The 16,836-nt window shown below is 35.6% G+C and overlaps 1 protein-coding gene and 1 pseudogene across 5 annotated transcripts in view; one reads left to right on the top strand and one right to left on the bottom strand.

Annotated features, from left to right (window-relative positions):
- Window positions 1-16,836, top strand: part of CEP162 (centrosomal protein 162) — a 144,169-nt gene that overhangs the window by 107,474 nt on the left and 19,859 nt on the right. For all 5 annotated transcript variants that reach the window (XM_069065081.1, XM_069065082.1, XM_069065080.1 and 2 more), the window contains 3 exons: window positions 6,218-6,344; window positions 11,131-11,294; window positions 14,474-14,578. In XM_069065081.1, coding sequence (XP_068921182.1) covers window positions 6,218-6,344; window positions 11,131-11,294; window positions 14,474-14,578 — 396 coding nt within the window. The remainder of the gene's footprint in view (window positions 1-6,217; window positions 6,345-11,130; window positions 11,295-14,473; window positions 14,579-16,836) is intronic.
- On the bottom strand, window positions 12,276-13,686 carry LOC138143783 (tumor susceptibility gene 101 protein-like; annotated as a pseudogene).

Genomic DNA, 16,836 nt, shown 5'->3' with positions numbered 1-16,836 from the left:
ACTATATTCAGTGAACTGAAGAACATGAATAGGGGGAAGGACATCCCATTTGACAAGAACTGCTGGGAAAGCTGGAGAGGAGTTTGGCTAAAAATACCTTTTATTTATAGTCTTACACTGTATGTCATAACTAATTTCAGATGGATAAGTGTCCTAAAAAAAACAGTCACATCATTTAAAAAAATTAAGGAGAATGGAAGAAGGGACTATTCAGCTTTGTGGTTAGGGGAAGAATTCTTAAGAAAATTGGAGACAAATAAGACTATAAAAGACAAAAAAGAACAATTCAGTTATATAAAATTAAAAGGCTTTTGCTAGAACACAGTGCAACTATAGAATAACAAGAAAAACTGCTAGGTGGGAAAAACATCTATATCAAATAAAAGGCTGATATCTAGAATTAGAAATTAACACAAAAATTTAAGACCAAGAGCTACAAATGATCAAAACATATGAATAGTTTTAAAAGTGATAAATGTAAATGATCAGCAACTGTATGAAAAATGCTTCATATCACTAATAATAAGATTAAAACAATTCTGAGGTTTTATTTCATATTCATCAATTTAGCAAGGATGATATAAAAGACAGAAATAGTCAATATCAGAGTGGCTTTGTGAAGATAAGCATATTAAATCTACTATCAGTAGATTTGTGAATGGGGTCAACTCTTCTGAAAAATCTTTTGGAATTCTGCAAGAAAAGTCACTTATCTATTAGACATTTGATCCAGCGATCTCTCACTATTGGGCATATAACCCCAAAGAGTTCAAAATCAAAAAGAAAGGTCTCGTGCATGTGAAAATATTCATAGGAGAACTTCTGTGTATTCTGGTAGTAAAAAAAAAAAAAGAAGTGGGGGGAAAAAAAGGTTTCCATCGATTGGGGAATGACTAAACAAATTGTGACTCTTAGATGTTATGGAATATTATATAGTAAGTAAGATTTAATATAAAGAATTAATAGAAATACAAAAAGCCTCATAAACTGATGGCAGAGCAAAGAAAATAGAACTGGGAATATAGTATGCATAATGATTACAGGAATGTAAATGAAAACAAAACTAAAAAGCAGCAAAACTCAGATTAATTGCAATGATCATTCTTCATCTCAGAAAACAAGTAACTAAACACACTTTCAGTTTCTCAGTAAAGAAGTGGGAAATGATGAGTAGGGAATGCAGCAAATGTTGTCAGATAGTGTTGTTTTACTAGGTGGGTTTTGCTTAGGTGTTTTTCTTTGTTACAAGGAAAGGTTATTGGCAGGGGATGGGGGAACAAGTAATGCATTGTGAAATGATAATGGTGTAAAAAAACAAATCAACAAAAATCATTGAAATAAAACATTCACAATATATATAAAGTAGTTCATAGTCACGAAATGTACAATTAGCATTTTGAATTTATGGCATGTGAAAAATCAATGACTTAAACATTTTTTATGTTAGTTTGAGGCTACAGGCCTAATACTTTATATACAAACATAGTTGTATCAGATTTTTTCTATATGTAGAAGGTGTATTTTGGTAGACAAGGCTTACAGTGCATGTTTATCTCAATTTAAGGAAATCTAATCTCTGGCAATCGAGATTTTACCACACACAAAAAAGTAAGTTATGCAGTGATCTTGCTTTGCAAAAGGACTCACCATGAAGTTTATTAAAACAATCTTACCTAGCATGTTTTTATGGTTGTACGTTAAATAAAACAAACAAAAAAGAAACGTGGATTTACGTGCAACTTTTTAGGAATGCACATATTATCAATAAAGTATTTGAAATCCTTATAGCCTCTCTAAATGTTAGCTATGATTGTTACGTAAAACAATGCAATGTTTATTGTATCTTGCTTTATGTATGAGTGCTTCCATATGAATGCTGTGCTTTTTATTAATGTCCAGATCTGTGATTTCATTGATAGAAGGAGCAGCAAAGCAAACATTTTCTCCCAATGCAACAGAGTCATTGCACTGCCCTTTTAGTTTTACAGGGAGTTAGTAGGGGCTGCTGGTGGAGTATAAACAAATTGTTTTATCAGGCAGCCAGTTTGTATCAGAGGCAAGACTCAAACCAAGAACTTTCTGATTCTGATGCCAGATCTCTCTCAATCACATTAATAAACTTATAAAATTCCTGTATAGGGAGATAGAGATATATCATTTCATAGGTAGATAAATCAGGGCTAGAAAAAGCCAAATATAAGAAAACCCTGTTTTTATAAGAGATTGTGTTGCTGTCATCCTCACAAATAAGTCCTGACATGTAGAGGGGAATTTAACAAAAGTGGCTGTTATCTCCAAGTACGCTGTAACACCCACAACAGAGGTTCAGCAAGTTTTTTAAAATATAAACTCCAGTTCTAATTTTTGATATATCACTGTGGGAAAAGAGATGGTGCTGAGGTAATACTCCAACCACCAACTCAGAAGTAGAACAAGGAGGGTCTTTGCCCAGTTCTTACAGTATTTATGCTTCTTTCCTTCTTCATAGGCAGTGAAGAGGGGACATGACAGCAGCAGTCAATTGTCCTGCCATGCATTACTGACACCTGACCTAGACCCTCTTTCTAAGAAACTGATAAGAGATTCAGGGTAACCATTACCAAGTAATATCATTTAAACTATTACTGAAGAAATGTTTGTAAGAAATGTAAGTTTCTTACTCTTCTCTTATACACAGTACTCTCCCAGAGGGAGAGGGCCTGCACTCAGAAAGTTGTACAAAACATATTCTGGTTCAGTTAAAACAAAGATCAGGGGATTATTGGATTTACAACCAGAAAAAGGCACCAAAGTATAATTACCTTATTTTACAGATGAGGAAAATGAGATTAAGAGAGGTTGCATGATTTTTCCCAGTGTCATAGAGTCAGTAGTATAAATATTCAAACTCAGGCTCTGTGATTCCAAATCTAGTACTCTTTCCTCTTTAGCTTGGGGACTTGGTCCATGTAAGGCCCACTAAAGTTTGTTACATTGTGGTATATTAATGAACTTATGGGGTTTTAAAACTGAAAAAAAATAACCTATTTAATTATGCTGGATGGTTCAAATAAAATTTTAACAATTTATTCTTTTTTAAAACTATACTTCAAATTATTTATATAATAATAATACTATCAGCCAAGGAAATGACTTTGGCAATGTAAGAATTATTCTGAAGACTCTGTACTTTGAAATAACTTGGACTGAGGATGGAGCCAAGATGGCAGAGAATAGGCAGGGACTCACTTGAGTTCTCCCAAATTCTCTTCCACATAACTTTAAATAATGCCTCAAAACAAATTTTGGAGTGACAGAACCCACAAAAGGACAAAAACAATTTTCCAGCCCAAGACAACTTAGAAAGTCGGCAGGAAAGGTCTGTTGCACAGAAGTATGAGCCAGGCCCAGCAAACCAGGGGCAGGCCTTAGGGGTGACTGAAAGAACAGCAGCAACAGCAGTAGTAGTAGCTTCTTCCAGATCTCCCAGCCCACAGACAGTAAGGGGGTCAGACAACTGGTCAGAAGGAGATTATAGGAATGCTGGCCCTGGGGGCAGCACTCTGTTACATTGCCCATACCCATATCTGGGTGGCTGTATCAAGGTGAGGAGGTGCATTAGCACACCACAGCTTGTGGCCACAGGAGAGTGCAGACCCTGGTCATAGTTCCAGGGCAGAAAAGAGTGCTTGTGTTCACTCATAGACCAGAGCACAGGTTAGAAGAGTAGTAAACACACCTCTCCTTAGATCATGCCATCTTGGAAAAAATCAAAATTTACAGGTCCCTAGAATTATCCTGAAAACAGATGCATAGAAACCCTGAAGCTTGGGACAGTTCGTTCTCCATCTCCGAATCAGAGCCCCACATTAGCATATAGTTAAAAGGCAAAGAAATAGGCTGGAAAAATGAGCAAACAACAGAAGAAATTTCTGAGTATAGAAAGATACTATAGTGACGAGGAAGATTAAAACACACTCAGGAGAAAACAACAGAGTCAAAACTTCCACATCCAAAGCCTCAAAGAAAAATATGAATTGGTCTTGGATCATAGAAGAACTCAGAAAAGATTTTAGGAATCAATTAAAAGAGGTAGAGGAAAAAATGAGAAATGAGAGTGAGAAAAAGAAAGATGATTATGAAAAAAGTCAACACCTTGGTAAAGGAGGCACTTAAAAATACTGAAGAAAATAATACTTAAAAAATAAAATAGGCCAAATAGTAAAAGAAGTATCAAAAATCTAACGAGGAGAAGAATGCATTGAAAAAGCAGAATTGCCCAAATGGAAAAAGATACACAAAAATTTGGTAAAGACCAAAAAAACAACCATCAATTATTGTGGGGTCACAGTCAGAGATTTAGCAGTTTTTACATTAAAGGATCAAAGGAATTGAAATATGATATCCCAGAGAGCAAAAGAGCGAGGATTCCAACCAAGAATCACCTACCCAGCAAAACTGAGTAAAATTCTTCAGAGGAAAAAATGGATATTTTATGAAATAGAGGACTTCCAAGTATTCCTGATGAAAAGACCAGAACAGAATAGAAATTTTGACTTTCAAATGCAAAACTCAAGAGAAGCATAAAAAGGTAAACAGGAAAATAAATCATAAGGGTTTCAATAAGTTTAAACTGTTTACATTCCTATGTGGGAAAATGGTAGTTGTAATTCCTAAAAACTTTCTTTTTATTAAGGCACTTAGAAGGAGCCATACATGGACAGAAGGCATGGGTACAAGTTGAATATGATGGGATGATTATCTTAAAAAAAATAAAACTAAGGGACAAGAAAGAGGAATGCCTGGAAAAGGGGGAAAGGGAAAGGTGCAATGGAGTACATTATCTCACATAAAAGGGGGAGGGGAGGAAGAGCTTTAACAGTAAAGCAGAGGATAGAGGGAGTTGGGGGAGGGGGAGGCAGTAAATGAACCTTACTCATCAGAATTGGCTCATATAGGGAATAGCATACACACTAGTTGAGTACAGAAATCTGTCTTACCCTACAGCAAAGGAGAAGGGAAATAGGGAGGGGAGATTAAGGTAGGTAAAAGACAGAAGCAAAGTGCCTTTGAGTATGGACAGGGTGAAGAGAGAAAGAGAGAGAGAATAGGATAAATGGAAGTAGGGTAGAAGGAAATACACAGTAATAATTGTGAAAAAAAATTTTACAAGGAGTTTCTCTGATAAAGACTTCATTTCTCAAATATATAGAGAACTGAGTCAAATTTATTTTTAAAAAATTAAGAGCCATTCTTCAGTTGATAAATGGTCAAAAGATATGAAAAAGCAGTTTTCAGACAAACTAAAGCTATCTATAACTATATGATAAAATGCTTTATGTCACTATTAAATTAAAGAAACACAAATTAGAACAACTCTGAGCTACTAGCCCACACCTATCAAATTGGCTAATATGATAGAAAAGGAAAATGACAAATATTGGAGGGGACATGGAGGGACCATTCTGTAGAGCGATTTGGAACTGGTCAAAGGGCTATAAAACCATGCATACTTTTTAACCAAGCAATACCACTACTAGATCTGGATCCCAATGAGATTAAAACAAACAAAAAAAACAAAGGAAAAAGACCCATATGTGCAAAAATATTTATAGCAGCTTTTTAGTGGTGGCAAAGAATTTAGAAATTGAGGGACTATCCATCAACTGGGGAATGTCTGAACAAATTGTTTCATATGATTGTTATGGTATGCTATTTTCCTATAAAAAACTATGGGTAGGATGCCCTCAGAAAAAACTGGAAAGACTTACATGAACTAATGGAAAGTGAAATGAGCAGAACAAGGAGAACATTGTACATTGTGACAGCAGTGTTGTACGATGATCAACTGTGAATAACTTAGCAATACAATGATCCAAAACAATTCCAAAGGACTTATGATGAAAAATGCTATCTATCTCTAGAGAAAGAATTAAGGGAGTCTAAATGCAGATCAAAGAATACTTTTTCCTTACTTTCTTATTTTTCTTTTTTTGTGGGGGAGGGATGGGGTAGCAGGTCTGTTTTCTTTCACAACATGACTAACATGGAAATATGTTTTGCATAACTGCACATGTATAACTTACATCAAATTGTTGGGGAGTGAGGAAGGGAGAGAATTTAGAACTCAAAATTTTAAAAAACAAATGTTAAAAATTGTTTTTACGTGTAATTGGAGGGAAATATGACATCAGAAAAAGAAATAACTTGAACTTAATTTTTTTCTTTGAATATCAAGAAAGAAAAAACCAGATTATTAGAAGATATTAAAATACTGAAGCAAGACAAACAAGCTCTTGAAGTGGACTTGGAAAAGATGAAGAAAGAGAGAGACCTTGCTAAGGATCAGATTATTTATACTTCAGGTAAAACCTTAAACAGATTTTTGTTTACTTAGATAATTGACTAATAGACTGGAAATTTTACTCCTTAAGATGCTGCCAATCCTTTCAAAAGACTACCCTGGCTGACAGAGTTTTGCAAAAAATAACATTAATAAATCATCACAGAGCCCTAATACAATACAGTTTTGCCAATTGTCCGTTTACATCAATTTTCATATGGAAATAAAATCCTTTCTACTATTTCATGTAATATGTTTTTATAGATCCATTAACAATTTTAGGTCAAGTATTGATTTTCTGATAAAACTTTTGAAATTGGATGGAATGTAAAAGCACCTTATTTTTCAAGCAGATGGATACGTTTAAGTGTTTTGCACTGTCATTATCACAAAATGGAATACGGTTGGCAAGTATTTTCAACTAGTTGCTTTTTATTAGCTTCTGTTTTATCATGTAGATTGCCACCTCTTGTACTAAATGATGGACCTCTGTCCAAAATGCTGTTTACCAAATTTCACCATAATACTAGTTTTTATATCATTTAACACATGCTGAAATGTTCCAAATGTTTACAACAATAAATTATTCCTTCATCACTATTTCCTTGATGTAAATGTTTTTGACATCGAGTAAGCACAGTAATGATTCTGCTCTTTAAATTTCTGATTTCCTATGCTAGAAAACTCTTATAATAACATCCACAACTAACTTTTGATTTGATCCTATTCGCCAGAAGGATTAGCATGTTTATTTGACCCCTTACAGTTATATACCTTAAACACGGTATATGACATACCTTAAACAGTCACATACCTTATAACATGGTTCTTCACATTGTTTAGATGTTTTCTTAAAGACATCTCTGAAGCGATTTTCTGGAAGAGTTGATATAACTTCTTTCTAAATAGCAGAGTTCGGTTTTCAAATTATTTTTGCATAAGGGCAGGAATATTATCACCTTATTTATTGCTTCCTTCTAAAATGCATTTTTATTATACCTGAATTTCTTGTTTTTGTTATATTTTCCTTTACCACAACATCAATTTTATTCAGTTTTACCCTGACACAATACTTAATCCAATTCTAAGGGTTTTTTTGCTGTCTGTGATTTCCCTTCCTGGAACTGTGATTATACTCCTCCACCTTCTTATGAGTAAACTTGAATTTATGAATTAATAATTAAATCTTCCTCTCCCTTCAAGCCTTAATTCAAGTGCTACATTGCTTATGGAGATTTCTCTGATTCCCCCAGCAGAAAGTTGTTTCCTCTTCCTTGTATCATATTTATTTGTATATTTCTTATCCTTTTCTAATAGCTACTTGGGGGAAAAGACTGGAATGTTTTTCATTTTGCCTTCCCAAGACTTTCTAAAACAATAGGTATTTAATAAGTGTTGGATTCATAGAAAATGAATTCAATGAATTCAACCTCTCTCAATAGTATATGAGGTAATTAATAATTTATCATCCCAGTTATTAGAATAATTTTCCCTGTAAGTCTTTATCATTCCTTTCAGGGTTTCTTTAAACTTTTCCATCAAGCCCTTTGCCATGGAGATATAATATACGATTGTCTTTTATGTAATTGATTCAGGAATGACTTTCCTGTAGTTAATCAGTTGTGGACTATCTGTTAGAATATAATTGGTTTGATTTTTTTTTATAAGTCTGTCTGTTACTCCCCATGACCAGTATCTTCCTATTCTCTTCTGGAAAAAAAGTATACATAACCTGTATGCTTTGACTTCACTCGTTTCTTATTCCTGAACTAGGTTTCCCTGCATATTTTTTGCTTTCCCCCCATTCCTATCTTTCTTTTGAAATAGCTTAATATTGAAGTATAACATCCATTGGTTGAAGGGTCTTTTAAATTCCTTTCACAATTTCTCCATCTCTTCATCTTCTCCAAGAGATGTTAGTGGATAAGCTGCAATTACCCTCATGAGAGTCTTCTTGAAAATGCTTTCTATGAGTACTACAATACCAGAAGACTAATAATTCCATAAAATAATGTGTCTTGTTGCCATTGGTACCTAGGATAAAATAAATCCTTTCATGTCTTTTATTTACCTTTCCAGAAAGAACCTATGAACAATCATTTGTTTTAACTACCTCTTCCTTTTCTCTTTTGGTTTTAATTATCACAAGAATAGAGATCAAGAATTTAATAAAACTGTCTTAAAATTGTATAAGTACCCTTTGCCTGCCACCCTTTCCACCATTCTACTTCCATCAACACATAAAGAGGGGATGGTTACATGGGACTGAAGGCCATCTTTTATTTTTCCTTATTCCAAGGGGTTATCATGGCTAAAGATTTTATTGTTAAATCTTAACTACCCAACTAGCAATGAACTTCTCTGTACTTAGCAAGGATTTCTATTCACAATTTTTTTTTCCTGTCCTTCCCAGTCTCCAGGTCATTTTAGTGAGAAAACCAATCCAAAGAAAAATTATAGTTGAATTATTGCTCAACCTTTTCACTATCATTCATTATCATCATCACATCTACTCAAGTTAGTGATCCTATCAGACTCCCTCAAACATTCTTACCTCCCACTTTTTCAGCTTACTCCTTCTTCATGACATGTACTTCTCCATACCACAACAGTTAAACATAGAGATGGCCATTCCCTTGATCTTTCTCTATTACCCACAAGTGTTCCATTTCCATGTTCATGAACTCTGCTGATCAAAATCTATTGTCATCCCACCTCTCCCTCTACTTTGCAATCCCAAACCCTTATTATCCTCATTACAAGCTTCAGTCCCTCCACCCTTAAGTGCTTTCCCAAGCCACCAATGTCTACACTCTCCCTTCCCCATCTTGACTCTTTGGTGAACTGGTTCACCTCTACACTGCCCCATTCTCTTGACTCCCTTGCCCATTTATCCTATTGCCAGTCTTGCCCTGCCAAACCTCAGCCTTGGACCATTCCCACGATCTGTTACTTTTTCTCCTATTCATGAGCGAAGTTGAAAAAAATCACAAAACTGTGCCAACTGGGTCTACTGCAAATTTATTTTACTTGATTTCAGTTGGACTCTCATTATCCCTGTACCACAGTAGCTTTTACAATCCCTCTTTTTCATCCCTCCTCAAACCTATCATAGGTTTTTACCACTCCCCCTCTTTCACAGCTGAAAGGCTTACCTAATATTTCACTGGGGGAACATTTATCAAGAACTCACTCTCAGATGCTTTCCACCATTATCTCCTCTTTAACCCTTGTCTTACATGAAGAAGTGTCCCTTCTCCTTGCCAAGACTAACCCTTATGCATGCAAAAATGTTTCCTCTCTATAGTCATCTCCAGCAGTTTGCCTCCTCTCTCACTAATCATCAATCTCTCCCAATCTATTTTGCCACTTCGCTACTACCTACAAACATGCACATGTCTCCCCCTTCCTCAAAAAATCTATCCATTCCCATTAGCTGTTGTTCCATACCTTTGTTCCCTTTTGTGGCTAAGCTTCTTGAGAAAACTGTCCAAAAACAGTACCTCCACTTCCTTTTCTCTCACTCTCTTAACTTTACTCTCTTGTTTTCTGACCTCATCATTCAACTAAAACTACTCCTTATAGAGTTATCACTGACCTTTTAATTGCCAAATTAAATTGCCTTTTCTCAGTCTTCATCCTTCTTGATATCTCTGCAGACATTGACACTGTTAACCACCCTTTTTTCCTTTCATTCTTTTTCCACATTTTTGTGGCATTCCTCTCTCCTGGTTCACATTCTACCTATCCAGCCACTCTTTCTCAGTCTCCTGGATTTTTGCTGGATCTTTGAAACAAAAAGGGGAAGGAGGGAAGGAGAAAATTTGCAAATTAAAAATTTTAAAAACAAATGTTAAAAAATTGTTTTTATGTGTAATTGGAAAATAAAATATTTAAATTTTTTTTTAAAAAAAGAAACAATGGATAGAAGTAGCAGACAGGCAGGTTTAGGATCAATGAAAGAAAAAGTTCTTAGCAATTAGAACTATACCTCCAAACACACTGGGATCCCCCATTCCTGAAGATCTACAAACAGAAACTGAATGATCACTTCTTAGAGATATGGGAAGGAGGGGTTCTTAACCCGGTGCCTGTGAACTTGGTTATTGGGATTTTTTTTAATATTTTCATATATTTCAATATAATTGGTTTCCTTTGTAATCTTTTATATTTTATTTTATGCATTTAAAAACATTACTCTGTAAAAAGATCCATATGTTTCACCAGACTGACAAAAGAGTACGTGGCACAAAAAGGGTTAAGAACCCCTACTGTAGAAATTTGTTTTGAGAATAAATCTGCCTGTCTCTTCCAGGCTGGAAGTGTAAGCAACCACTTATGGACTCCTTCCCCACTGTGGTTTCCCCAGAAGTCTTGACCTGCTTGGTTTCTCACTTAGGTCAATCCATCCTTCCCCAGGTAGCCTAGTAGCTCCTTAGTGCTAACCATGTTGGATGTCTGATTGCCTTTAGCCCTCTTGTAGTTAAAACTCCCAAGTACAAACTATCTTACCAATTTCATCCTCTCTAATAACATAGAATTTGTTTTGTACTTTGTGTTTGTTATGAAGGTTTATGGTTTTTATAGTTTAAGAAGAGGGAAAGTGGGAGGGAAAGATAATAAATGTCACTCAAAACAAATAATTTGTTGAGAATTCAAGGAATAGATAAAGAAACCTTGCTACAGAGAGATTGCTGTTTAGAAAGGCCCACATAATCTCTGAGGTTCCCTCCAACTTGTAAAATTCTATGATTCTGTTTTTGTGTTTTGAAAGATTTCAGTGCATTTAGAGGCATTTTACTTTGTAGGTGAGAAGTCTCATGAAATAAAGCTCATGGAAGAAACTCACAAACAAGAAATCAGTCGTTTGCAGAAGAGATTACAGTGGTATGCAGAAAATCAGGAACTTCTGGATAAAGATGCTGTTCGGCTTAGAGAGGCAAATGAAGAAATTGAGAAGCTTAAACTCCAGGTAATGGTTATAATTCATAGTTTGCTTCTGTAGCATTTCTGATATACCATTTTTCTCAGCATTCACATGTAGTTTTATAACTATTTTGACTCCTTAATTTTTAAAAATAGTTTTTGATGCCTGGATATAATCATAGACTGTAGGTCATTGCTAGGTATGAACAAGACTTTTATGTTTATCCCAAATATTTGGATTCTTAACTCAAGTGAGGTACAAATTGTTGAAGAGCATGAGTCTTAGTTGTAGTAACACTGACTTTTGCAAAATAATGCACTAATATTCAGTTGTTTAATATAAAAGCTAAAGGCAGAGGGGTGTGTGGGGAAGATGAGAAAGGAACTTTTTCTGAATGCCTCTCTGACAGCTCTTGTCCTTTCTCTTCTCTCCTCTTTTTTCTCCTTTCCCCTCCTCTCTCCTGTGTCTTCTGTTGTGTCCCCTCCTTCTCCCTGTGTCTCCAAAATCTTCTCAACTTTACCTTAGAACTTAAGTCTCATGTTTCCAGGAGTCTAGTAGATGTCCCCAAGGATGTCCCACTGATTATGTCTACATATTTAAAATTGAATTTGTCACTCTATCTCCCACAACTTCCCCCTTCTCTTAACATCTTCATTTTTGCGGATGGCACTATCATCCTTCTAGCCACCACATTCAACAGCTGTCTTCTTTAACTATTGTTCACCCTGCCTACAGTATCCATCCAGTGTCAGCTTCTGTTGATTCCAATTTCACCAAAGCTTACAAACCTATCTACTCTTTTCTGCTTTCACTCTTACCACCATGATTTAGTCTCTCTTCACCTTCGCCAAGACTATTATTATAATAGTCTCCTCACTTAGATCCCTACTTCTACTTTCTCTTCTCCTAAATCCCATCTTTCATCCTGCTTCCTGTTTAGCTTAGTACACCATTATGATCACTTCCTCCTTAAAAGTTTTTTTTTTTAAAGAAAACAAAATATATTATTGATTCAAAATATCTTACACTTGAGTGATGCTGCAATAACTTATTCTGGGCACCTGCTGACAGGAAGAGAAGACAAGATTTGTCATAGGGAAAGCTTGTTCCTAGCTGATATCTGGGAGTTCAGTAGAGATCACTGAGACCTTCAGACTTTCTTGCATTAATGCCCTTAGCTGAAATTGTTTCCGAAACAGAAGCTGAACATGCTTCAGACGTCTAGGTCTATCACTCCCCTTCTTAAGGCTTCCCCCAGGTAAAAGGTGGTATCCTCAATTGTGTTTTCCTCTGCATACAGTTTCAGAATCTGTCTGTAGAGTGGGCCTGTGGGAATGATAACTTCATCAATGTCATTGTTTTCAGACTGATTTTTCATTTTCTCCAAAGCAGAGCTGAGCTCTTCATCCTTCTTTTTCAGTAATTCATTGTTTTTATCAACATCAGCCACTTCCTGATCCAAGCAAGTCACCATCTCTTCCAGTTTCTAGTGACCTTTTTCCAGGTCCTCCTCTGTATGCTTTAAGGCATTGAGCTTTTACGTGGGCATGATCTATTTCCTCTTTCATTCACCATCTCAGCTTGTCACTAACTGCTGAATTGAGAGATGTTTGGATAGTGTCCTCACTGATTGTGCCATCCCTGCTGGGATCAACAGTGGTCAGTGGTCACAGGAGGCTGAGAAGGGTATCGTGAACTTGTGTCCACCTGGTGGTGGGTAAGGGTAACCTGGGAAATCACTGGGATTGGGAGGGTATCCAGGCGGGTATGAAGCCATTCCACTTGGCATACCTAGCATACAGAAAGTATTCGGTGCCAGGTAGCACAGTGAGTAAGAGCACCGGCTCCAGTGTCGGGATGACCTGGATCAAATCCGGGCTCAGATACTCAGCACCACACCCAGAAATAGCTGGCCGTGTAACCTTGAGCAAGTTACTTAACCCCGATTGCTTAAAAAAAAAAAAAAAGTATTCGGTGGTCCTGTTGCTTGGTATGGTGGATAGTAGGCTGAAACCATAGGATGTGAAAACACTGGAGGTCCCTCTCCAAATAGCACAATCATTACTTGAATCAGACCTAATAAGTCAGACTGTGGATGCTTCCATTCATGTAAATAAAGAACATAGATCTTTCCATTTCCATCAGCATGCTTCCCTGTTTTAATGGTCATTTAACTAGTAGGCTTAACAAAACAGATAGGGGGATTATACGGGTATGTGTCCAGAAGCCATAGGCATATTGTGATATTGTATATGTTACCTCTATAAGGCACAGGAATTGTTCCAGTAAAGTTCATTAGCTCCTTGCCATCATTAAAGACATAAGAATCCAGTATTGACAGTTTCCCGTACAGTTAGGTCTCAGTACTTGTTCTTGTTCAGCATTTTCTTCAGCTGGCTCTCTAGCATCGCCATGACGTCCACCTCACTCCCCCAGGCCCACAAGTTCAGCCACTCGGACACTACACAATTGATGTGCCAGCCTCGGCCTCAGTCACCCCACCCTCCTCACCCCCCTTCGGCCTTTTCCCCTTCTTAAAAATCTTTAGGGATTCTTTGTTTGTTTACCTATTTACAGTGTGATACTCTAAGCCTGGGCATTCCTGATCTTCCATTCACTGAATTTAACAAACTTCTTCAATCTGTATTCCTCTGAACTCTGTTCATTCTAGTCAAACCTGACTACTTTTTCTCCTTCTCATTCTGACCTTTTTGATCTCTTTGCCTTTGTTTGTATTCTCAACCTGAAGCAGACTCTTTCCTCTCAACCACAACTAGATGAAATCCTTCTGTTTCTTCAATCCTGAAAACAGGTTCCAGCTTTTTGACTGAGCTCCACAGTCGCTCACCCGGAGGTGATCTCTCCTCCTTGACTTTCTCATGGCATTTTGATGGACCTCTTTTACTGTCATCTATGTAATACAGTTATTTGTGTGTATATTTCATTTCCCTTACTATGTTAAAAGCCCTTCTGTCCAGCTTCATCATTGAATTCTCAGGGCCTACCATAATGCCTTGCACATAGTAGACACATAAATGCTTGTTAAATTAAATTGCCACCTAGTCCATATACCACCAGCAGAGAAAAAATAAAGCAAGCTATTTCCAGGACTCTTCACCCATTAAAACCAATTGAAATGCTTGTTATCCTATGGGCCACACATCACATCCTTATTTTACATGTTAAACAGCCTTTCAGTATGCCTTTTTCTTGTGTTTTAACAGGTTGAGAAACTGAAAACAGAAGCTGGGAATCAGTCTGTACAACAGAAGTTACGTCAGAAAGACAGAGCAGTTGATGCTAAAAAAATTCAGGATCTTGAACGACAAGTATGTGTTAGACTTGGTTTCATATTAAAAGTATTTTGTAATCAATGTATATTTTACCTCTCTGAGGAAAAATAATTTTGTTTTCCCTTGGAAAACACTTAATGTTACTTTAGATCTGTAATTCTCATATTATATACTTTAATGTTGCTCTCTACAATGTTAAAAATATTTGTTATATAAAAGTTGAGAAAATATTAATAAAGTAGTAACGTATATATAGGGAATTAACACAAAAATATAAAAATCAAGAAGCATTCTCCATTAGGTAAGTGGTTAATGGATACAAACAAACAGTTCTCAGAAGTAGGTTGCATGCTATTAACAACCACATAAAGATCGTTCCAAATTGCTAATAATAAGAGAATTGCAAATTCTTTAAAACCTCTGAGGTTTCACCTCACACTCAGCAAATTAGCAAACATGACAAAAGATAGAAATATTCAATATTGGATATTGGGTGAACTATTTTAAGATAGATAAACTAATAAGCTGTGGGTTGAGCTGCACATTGGCCTACCTGTTTTGGGAAGTGGTTTAGATTTATCCTTTTGAAAAAATGGTGACTGGAGAATCCATACTCTTTGACCTGGTGTATATGTCAAGTTAGGTCAAAGTTAGAAAGTTTTCATATACACCAAAGTACTCATGGCACCACTTTGTAGTAACAAAATAGTTGAAAATAAAATAGGTTCTATGTGGAATCACTGAAAACAAATTGGGGGATATGAATGTAAAGGAATATTACTGTACCATAAGAAGTGACTAATAATGAAGAACTCAGAGAAGCTTAGGAAGACTTATATGAATGACTGACGATGAAGTAAGCAGAACCAAGATATCATATACACATTATCTACAATCATCTAAATACAACAAAAAAAAAGAAATAGTATGAGATGTTTTAAATTATAATGACCAAAATTGACCTGGTGAATAGCTTTCAATACCAACCCCCCTTGTAATCTGTGATGCTTTTTCCCCTCACTAACTCCCCCTCCACTTTTTCATCCACCCTTCATCCCTTCCCCTCCTCTTTTCCCCTCTTCCTTTTCTTCTCCATTACATCACATCTCAATTACATTACATCTCACATCTATGTGCCTTTGTACTGAATAATTCCCATGCCTAGAATGTACTCTCTCCTAACCTCTACTTCAGAAACTTAAGTTTCTCCTTCAAGATTCAGCTTAAGCACCATTTACATGAAACCTTTCCTGATCACCACCACCACCCTCCAGTTGCTTATGTCATCCTTCCAAAACTATGTGATATTATACTTTGTATTTTTTACATTTATTTTCTTTATATTTTTTCTGTATATACTTATATAGGGTGTCCCAAAAGCCTTAGTACAATTTTAGGCTTTAGTAGCTATATTATTTATTATTATAAACTGAAATACAACTTTTAGGATGCCCTATATAAGCATTTGTCTCCCCCACTAGACTGTATGTAAATTCATTGAAAATTGGAATTATTTAATTTTTTTAATTCATATTCCTAGCACATTACACTGTACCTACCACATAGTAGGTGTTTAATAAATGATTGTCAGTTGATTAATTGATTGATTAGAGAATGTGTGGAATATACTATCATAGAGAGTTAATGTGTTGGTTAATTTTTCTGAATTGCTTTTTTTAATTTCTTTTTTAAAGAAAGCTTAAGGGAGAACAGAGAGGTATATTTAAAATGAATGTTCTGTAAAAATTAGATTTCCAAAAAAAAGTCCAAACACAAAATCCCAATCTAAAACACAATGATACAAATATCAATGAAGAGAAGAAAACACTGAAATCAATGAAGAAATACAGCAGTTTAAGAAAAGCATAAGAGGTAAACCCAGAAGAACTGATAATATAATTACAAGCAGAATCTCAAAGAAAAGAATGGCTTAAGGCAAGAAATTTTTTTAATGAAATTTAGAGCTCTTTAAAAAAAATGAAAGGATAATAAATAACTTAGAATAGAAGATAGGAAATCTTACCCAGGTAGTGGACTCTGAAAAATAAAATGGAGCAAACAAAACACAATGATTTTGTGAGACAACAAGACATATTAGAACAGAGCCAAAAGACTAAGAAGTTAGAAGAACATATAAAGTATCACTATGCAAAAAATGGACCAAGAAAACAGAGTGAGGAGAGATAACTTAAGAATCATCAGACGCCCAGAAAAATATGACCAAACAAAAACCTAGACATCATATTTCAATAAATCATCAAAAAAAACAACCTATGCCCAGATCTATTAGAACC

Source organism: Petaurus breviceps, unplaced genomic scaffold (genome assembly GCF_028583685.1).
Source record: "Petaurus breviceps papuanus isolate PSGF00001 unplaced genomic scaffold, PetGlider_PUasm1.0 90667, whole genome shotgun sequence".
NCBI classification, from domain to species: domain Eukaryota; kingdom Metazoa; phylum Chordata; class Mammalia; order Diprotodontia; family Petauridae; genus Petaurus; species Petaurus breviceps.
This window is presented reverse-complemented; position numbering and strand designations above follow the sequence as displayed.